Below are 8,130 nucleotides of genomic sequence, written 5' to 3' on the forward strand. Positions count from 1 at the left end.
GCAGTTGGAGACCACTTTACCAATCTTGCCTGGAAAGGAGGGAGGCTGATGTGCAGCTGTCAGACAAAGACAGCACTCAGCCAGCATGGACGGTTGATGCACCATGTCTAACACATCCTGAGTGAGATCATCCCTATCCCTAAGGCCACTACAAGGACAAAACTTCACCCATTAGGCTATTTGATCAATATAATCACAGTCAAAGATCTGTGGTCAAAGCACAGTCAAATGCAGAGGTCCATTCTTTAAGTCTGGAGTGGTGAGTAAGGAGAGCAGTGACTTCGAGGGGAGGATTTGCAACTTGGCTCTCAGTGGAGGCTCCTCTCTCCAGAATGGGAATCAGAGCAACAGCCAGGTGCTAAATAAATATTTAGCAAATGAGAAAGTCTCCATTTAATGAGAAATTATTTGGTGAAACCAGCTAGGGAAATGGTTTCAGTAGCACAGTAACAGAAGCCGGCGCTGCTCTCTGCCCCATGGGATGCTGTGGTTCCACTTGCATTGCGTAAGTCAGGATCTCCAGCTGGGACAGGCACAGGAAATATAACTCATTACTGAAATGCAAGAGCCTTTCAGGGTTAAACTGCTTTTAGACCAGCCAGATTCATTCCCTGGTTGCAGAATTTGCCTAGCAGCAGCTTTGGATGATTACTATCTTTCTTCATAACAGCGACTTTGCAGACAGGATGGTCTAAGTGTAGTAGCGATGCCAAGTTTGAAGGAAGAAGTAATTTTTCTTTCTTTTATGTTCAAGGGCTGAGCTCCATTTCCTCACTTTTATCTACATCATTAGGCTATTGAGATGGCAGTTCCCTGCTTAAATGTTAATTACTATATCTCTCTTTTAAGAGGTGTTTTCAAGGGGTTAGTGCCTCGATCTTCCTTGTAATTACATGCAGTGGTTAGTACAGCTCATCGGCTGTATCCCAAGGTCTCCTGGGAGCTCATCCCTGCTGCAGTTTCCAGTAGATGAACACTCACAGAACCAGTCCTTCAGAAACCTGCTGTCTTCAAGTGTTCAGGCAGATAATGAGTCGATTACCGTGCCTGCTCCTGCTGCTGACGGTGAGCTCTGGGCACAGACAGGCTGCACATCACCAGTTGCTGCAGTTAATATTCCTCCCTTCTCCCTATCCCTTCAACTTGGCAAAACTCTGTACAACCAGTCCCTCCCTGGGGCAAGAACTTCGAGATTATTGACAGAGCATAATAACATTGTCAAAGCCTGAATATAAAAGCCCAGTAATAAAACAGTGACACAGAAATGGTGGTGAGGCAGATCCCAGATGCTAAACATGGCTTTGTCATCTCAGGGACAGAGCTGCTGTGGGTTTTCATGCCTCTTCTCAGCCTCTACAGCTGAGAAGAAGGAATTACAGCTTCCTCATGTGTGAGGCTTTTCTAAGTGAATAGCAATAGCTGAGATTGCAAAGTAAAAGCAAAGTGCTTGGAACAACTGCTATATTTAAATGTCAGATTATTCGAAAGCTATAAGATACCACATTCCTCTCCAGGGAAAGTGAGTAGGATCTTGTCAATGCAGGGAAAATGTTTGGAATAGCAACTGCCTACCAGTTTCCCATGCAAACACTCCTAATCCATACTTCAAGCCTGGATAAAACTAAATTATCTGAAGGCACTCTCTGCAGAGGACAGCATCCTGTTCACAGCACTCCAACACCCACACACAAACCACTGCTTGCTTTGCAGCAGTAACCCCTTACAGATGAACACTAACATTCACCCAAGATGTGAAGGAAAGAGTTTTTAAAGAAAATATTAACTGAGAAACACCACATTTTCCCAAGTTGTACGAATTCAAAACTTAGATACCACAGATACTTGCCATGGAAAAAACTCACAGGCAAATCACTGACTGAGGCAACTCCAGGGACTCAACAAAAACCTTACAGCAGAGCAGTCAAATTGGCCTCAGCCTGTCTCTGATTTCTAAGAGCATCAATGCCAGGGCAAAATGTGCACCAGGTTTCTGTCTGCTGCTGGTCCACTAGAGGACAACCTAATAATGATTAACTCCTTTGGGTTACACAAAAATGGCCCATACTGAAAATGCCAAATCTGGCTGACAGCCCATGCTGGGATTGCTGCTCTGTGTGTGCAGGGTCTCCCTTCTATGGCACAGACTTATGAAGCTCCAAAAAATGTCTCCTGCAGTTGCTGCCAGCCTTTGCAACTACAGAAAGAAAGGGACAGAAGTAAGGGAGATTGCCAGACAGACATATGTCGTTTTTATAAAGCAAACCAAATCCCCTGCACTGTGCTCTGCCACAGAGAAAACCCTGCCTGTTGCTGTCGGGTTTCTCACAGGCTTCTGACATGATATCATGGGGTTTTTTTCAGTGCAGGAAGTGCTCCGAGGTACAGAACGATCTGTTTGCCTTGGTAACATGTGATTTATCAAACCCTAATGGAGGAATCCATCTCAAGTATAAACAGTGGCCAGGAGCACAACACAATCATCAGCTCAAAGCCACAGAAAAGCACAGGCTACTGCTCTGGCAAGGCAAAGAAAAAGAGTAAAACAGCTTCTCAAAACCCAAGGGAGTCCTTGCCTAGTATTTTTAAGGTAAATAGAAGACAAATATAATCTGAGCTAACAACAGAGCACATTTCTGGAGCTAGGAAGCAAATGAGCTGTGGCAAGAAGCAGAAAACAGCAGAGAATTAATTACAAGTGAAGTGTCTCAGGTTAGAATTGAAGTTAGAGGTGTTAGAGGACCAAAAAAACCCAGTTTTCAGTAGGTAATTTTCTTCCTTAACATCATTCAGCCCCACTGGGGTTGTGCCTCTGACTCGGGGATGAAAAGTGCATGTGTCCGTAATGAGAAAAATACACACCGAAGGCAGATCAGCGCTACTTAAAAGGCAAAAATCTGATACTCGTCCTGCCGCCGGGGAGGGCAGGCTGGCCGTGAGAGGGAGGGAGCAGATCCCAGCCATCCCCTCGGGGTGTGATGTGAGGGGCACTGCCCAGCCCCGTGTCGGCCCCGCTCCGCACCCGCCTTCCCTCCCACCGCCGGCCAGGGATGCTCTCCCCCGGCTGTGTGCCCGAGTCAGCTGCTCCTTGATGTCAGAACCTGCTCGGGGCTCGGCGGGGCTGGAGCGGAACCGAGCGCAGCCGAGCCTCAGCCGCGGCTCGCCCACTGTGGGAGGGCTCCGTCCTCCCGCATCCCGCCGGGAGCCAGCCCATCCCACCCCACCCCAGCCCATCCCATCTCCCATCCCAGCCCATCCCATCTCCCATCCCATTCCACCCCAGCCCATCCCATCTCCCATCCCATTCCACCCCAGCCCATCCTACCCGAGCCGCCGGGGGAACTTGCCCAACTTTCTCGTCCCCGGCCCCGGCACTCGCTGCCATGGCCCCCGGCAACTCTTCCCGCAACTTCTCGGCGCCGGAGGCTCAGAACAGCTCAGGTGAGCGGGGCTGGGAGGGCCGGGGCTCAGCGGAGCTGGGGGCGATGGGGGGGGGGCTGGGGCCGGGACCCCCGCACCCCGGCCGGGCGGCTTTCAGCACCCGCGGGCGGACAGCGCCGGGCGGGCGGGGCACGGGCTGAGCCCCCGGGGCTGCGGGACCCTCCCGGCACCGCCGCTGCCACCGCGGCTCCGAGCCAGCCGCTACCTGTTGGCTGCCAGGCTCCAAACTCCAGCAGCCCGCAGGTCCTGGCTGCCGGGAAGGGAGGAAGCAGCCCGGCTAGACAGGGAAGGGAGCACAGAGAAGATGAGAGGGATGCAGAGATCCTCACCAGTCTCCCGTTTTCTCCATCCCACCTTGTTTTAAAATCAATAGTTTAGGGTCCGGCAATGGTTCAGTTCTCAATGGTTCAAGTTGGTGAAACTCTTCAGCAGAAAGTGGTTTATACATGGTCTTTGACTCTCTCTGCACCAGCACAGTCCTTTAGAAACCAAAAGTGTGCTTTAGGTACTTCTGAAATGCAGCGAAGATGAAGTCTCTTACATATCAGGGTATGGTTTAGAATGACAACCACCTTAGAGGGGAAAAAAAATTTAGCCCAGCCCTCATGCAGTTCACACAGTGCAGCCCCTTTGGTACTTTAAGAAAAACTATCAGGGCTGCCACAAAAAAGGACAAATCAATGCTTGAAGTAGCTGCTTAAATACAAGATATATTCACTTGGATATGCACAAAAGCAGCACTGAAAATTCAGATTCAATGATGTCTCAAGATGAAAGAGACTTTAGAAAAGATAGAACTTTTGAGTATTTGAGAGATGTGCTCTTCTGACTCCAGTCTATAAAACACACATGAACTACAGCTTCAAATCAGTGCAGCTAATAATTCTTGCAAGTCCTGCTTGTATGGACACCATCAGCAGGACAGATGCTACAGCACCTCTCACACAAAGCTTTTGGGTGTGCACACATCCTGCTTTGAGGCTGGCTGAGCTCACTCCAAATGTTACAGAATCACCTGATCACTGTATCAGTCATACAGAAGGAAAGGGACATTTTGTCCCGATTTCCAGCTAACCATGTGGCATTTATGTTTCACTCAAACAATCCTTTCCCACCACACTCATAAAGTTTGTGGTTAAAAGAAAGGAGATCAGAACTCATAACAATTATATGCAGAACAGCAGGACCAGAATCATCATCTTCCAGTTTCTAGTCCTCCATCTTCCAGCATTAAGGAGGCTTGAAATGTCTTTGGATGCTCAAGAGTGTCAGGTTTAAGAGGGTGCTGATGGCTGTAGGATATCTACTAAAAATCATATAACAGGGCATTTCCTTGCATTTAATGGGTCACCAGGAGGAACAGGGACCACTTCAACCCCTACAAATGGTCTGGACAGGGCTTTTTTGTCTTATCAGCCAAGCCTGGCTTCCACCTTCAGGCCCCTGCCAGTTCTCCTGTGCCTCACTGGCTGCTTTCTGACACCTGCAGAAAGGCTTCCCAATAAAATGGTGCAGGAAGTGCTTTATTGGGTTCTGGCATTGGTATTGTTCATGCCTAAGCTGGCTGCTTCCTAATGCCAGAAGGACTGAGCCAGTGGCAGTTCATCATGGCCCACTTCTAAAAGCACTGAAATATGGCGCACACACATTTCCAGCCACAAGCCACCAGTGTAGCCCCAGTTATCTTGCCAATTCTATCAAACTTCTCTGTCACACCAAAGTAAATGTGGAGAAGTTTGTCCTCAAGAATTCCAGAGGTCAAAATCAGCCAATACCACTTCAGCAAACAGACACCACTTTAGCAAAGACTACACCTCTAAGTATCTGTTATTCCACTTAATCACATTTTCAAGATTCCCTAGGTTCTGGTGGAAGAGGCTTCCCCACTTCTGCTGCTATGGAGATGGAACAGTTCAGTGACTGAAAGCATTTCCAATTAACAGCACATTGAATCATCTGCAATTCAATGAAAGGCAGCCTAGGCTGAGGGGCTGTCACACACAGTCCCTGTAACAGACACATAAATAACTCACACAAAACCATTTCCTAGAAAAAAACCCACCAGGTCCCATAGGAGAGGAATAATGAGACAAAATGAGATTTGCCTCAGCTAAGAAGGGCTATTTTAGATTTCAGCACACGGGAACCCTGCAGAACAGAGAGCACCAGCACCACTGCCTTCAACGCCACCTCTGGTGCCCAAGCACTTGTGCCTTCAAAAAGTGATTTTACACCCAGGTGAGGGACAAGGCCAATGTGAATTTGATTATGTTTGGGGGTCCCACCCCAAAGAGAAACAGTCAAGCATTGGCATAGGTAAGCTAAGTGTTATCAGGCAAGAATTTTCCTTGGAAATCCAGATCTCAAAGACAGCAGCTTTAAGCTGTTTTTCTTCTAGGACAATCCCTGTTGAAGGGCCCTTCTGAAACATACTCCCAATCCTTATCTGGCCACATACTTGGATTTCCTTGTAGGAAAGAAACTAGAGAAAGGGAAAGAGGCAGGGAAGGAAGACAGAAAGGAGAATGTTCTCTGGCCCAACCTTGATAAGAGAACAGAGACACAACGAGGGTACAGTCCCAGATCTCACCATACAGATAAGCATGAGCTGTCTGCCTGCATGGTCAATGAACTCTCTGTCTCATACCATACAATAGATAAACTACCCAACAGATCAGCTGAAGCTTTCTGACAGCAGCTTGAACATTGACTTTGTCCAGATTTTGGCACCCACAAAAAGGCTTTACTTCTCTAGTGGGTGAAGCACAAGCTGCCTCACCCACACCCCTCAAAAACAGCTAAAAACACTTCACTCCATGGAATAAAAGTTACTCTCAACTCTGTTAGGTGCTGGTGAATGCAGAGACACACCAGCCAGAGGTTAGCACCTCAAAAAAGGGCTGGGGAGTTGCAGAACAGGACAGAAGCACACCGGGAGCGCTGAGGAAAGCTGCCTACACATAGCCAGGTTTGGGTGGCATGCTGCATGTACTGAGAGGCAGAGAAGGAAGTGCCAAATCCCCAGCTAAGCCTTTCCAAATGCTAGGAAAGGTGTCTTTGATGGGGATGGGTCCATCTGCAGGACAAGGCAAGCACACTGAGCTGTGGAGGGGTTGCATTCACTGCTTTGGTTTGTTTTGGCAGTAGCAGAGAAGCCAGCACCACACACCAATGTGATCATGCCCAGTCTCTTCAGCATCATCTGCTTCCTGGGCATCACGGGGAACCTCATTGTGATCTACACGATCGTCAAGAAGAAGAAGCTGAAATGCAAACAGACCGTGCCCGATATTTTCATCTTCAACCTCTCCATCGTGGACCTCCTCTTCCTCTTGGGCATGCCCTTCCTCATCCACCAGCTCTTGGGCGATGGCTCGTGGTACTTTGGAGCTCCCCTGTGCACCATCATCACCGCCCTGGACACAAACAGCCAGATCACCAGCACCAACATCCTCACAGTGATGACGCTGGACCGTTACCTGGCCACTGTCTACCCCCTCAAATCCACCTACGTTCGGACGCCGTGTGTTGCGGCTCTGGTCATCTGCCTGGTGTGGCTCCTGTCCTTCCTGACCATCATTCCCGTGTGGATGTACGCAGGCCTCATGCCCCTGGAGGATGGCACCGTGCGCTGCGCTCTCCTGCTCCCCAACCCAGAGACTGACATCTACTGGTTCACCCTCTACCAGTTCATGCTGGCCTTTGCTGTGCCCTTGGTCATCATCTGCGTGGTCTATTTTAAGATCCTGCAGCACATGGCCACCACCGTGGTCCCGCTGCCCCAGAGGAGTCTCCGGGTGCGTACGAAGAAGGTCACCCGAATGGCAGTCGCCATCTGTTCTGCCTTCTTTATTTGCTGGGCTCCCTTCTACATCCTCCAGCTGGTTCACCTGGGCATCGACACCCCATCCATGGCCTTCTTTTACGCCTACAACTTTGCCATTAGCTTGGGCTATGCCAACAGCTGCCTCAACCCCTTCCTCTACATTGCCCTCAGCGAGACCTTCAAGCGCCAGTTCCTGGTGGCCATTCGCCCCGCCAAAGAGCCCTCTCACAACAGCAGCTCTGCCAACAACAACAGCATGACAGAGGCCAGTGTGTGCCTGAAGCTGGTGCCAGAATCCACCCAGCAGACTCAGTTTCTGGAGGACTTTCCCCCACGCTCACTGCCGGTGACTGCGGCTGTTCACTAGGGCACTCCGAAGGGAGGGCAGCAGAAAGCCTCTGGATCTGTGAGTTGACAGAGGAGCAGCAGCTTCAGGCAGGTCTTGGAGAAGCCTGTGGACTACAAACCTCCACCTCCAGAATGCAGGTGCCTCTCCTTTCCATTACTCTGATCCTGCACTGCTGCCAGCCTATGAGATGCAGTGTGCTGCCACTTTTCATCCTGCACAGGAGGACTCTGCCACCACTGGGCCCCAAAGAGGATGAATGGACAGAAGAAGGATTTCCAGAGGGAATATTCACCCTACAAGAGTAAAACCCCTATCAACACTGGCAAATGATGCCTCACCTCTTGGCCCGACCAGGGCTCCTAAGCAGCTTGTCAACATAGAGCTTCTTCATTCAAAATTTGAACCTTTGAACCACAATGTCATATATTTATTATTTTTATAAGTAATCTGCAGACTTTGTTGGCTGTGCTGATATCCTAGAAGCACTCAGCGGAGAGATCTTGGGGACAGAAGTCTC

The 8,130-nt window shown here is 49.4% G+C and overlaps 1 protein-coding gene across 2 annotated transcripts; it reads left to right on the forward strand.

Moving 5' to 3' along the window:
* Positions 1-3,349: 3,349 nt before the first annotated feature.
* LOC102101722 (melanin-concentrating hormone receptor 1-like) lies at positions 3,350-7,731 on the forward strand. 2 transcript variants are annotated; one of them, XM_088065509.1, is made up of 2 exons: positions 3,350-3,438; positions 6,586-7,731. In XM_088065509.1, exons 1-2 carry the CDS (start codon positions 3,381-3,383, stop codon positions 7,629-7,631), a joined length of 1,104 nt encoding a protein of 367 aa, XP_087921635.1. In that variant the 5' UTR covers positions 3,350-3,380; the 3' UTR covers positions 7,632-7,731. The 2 variants fall into 2 exon arrangements, with proteins under 2 accessions (XP_087921635.1, XP_005526818.1); XM_005526761.2 differs by having other exon boundaries at positions 3,381-3,438; positions 6,583-7,731.
* Positions 7,732-8,130: the final 399 nt, after the last annotated feature.

This window comes from Pseudopodoces humilis, chromosome 21 (genome assembly GCF_049639895.1).
Source record: "Pseudopodoces humilis isolate 2021_Gansu_Grassland_sample_001 chromosome 21, ASM4963989v1, whole genome shotgun sequence".
NCBI classification, from domain to species: Eukaryota; Metazoa; Chordata; class Aves; order Passeriformes; family Paridae; genus Pseudopodoces; species Pseudopodoces humilis.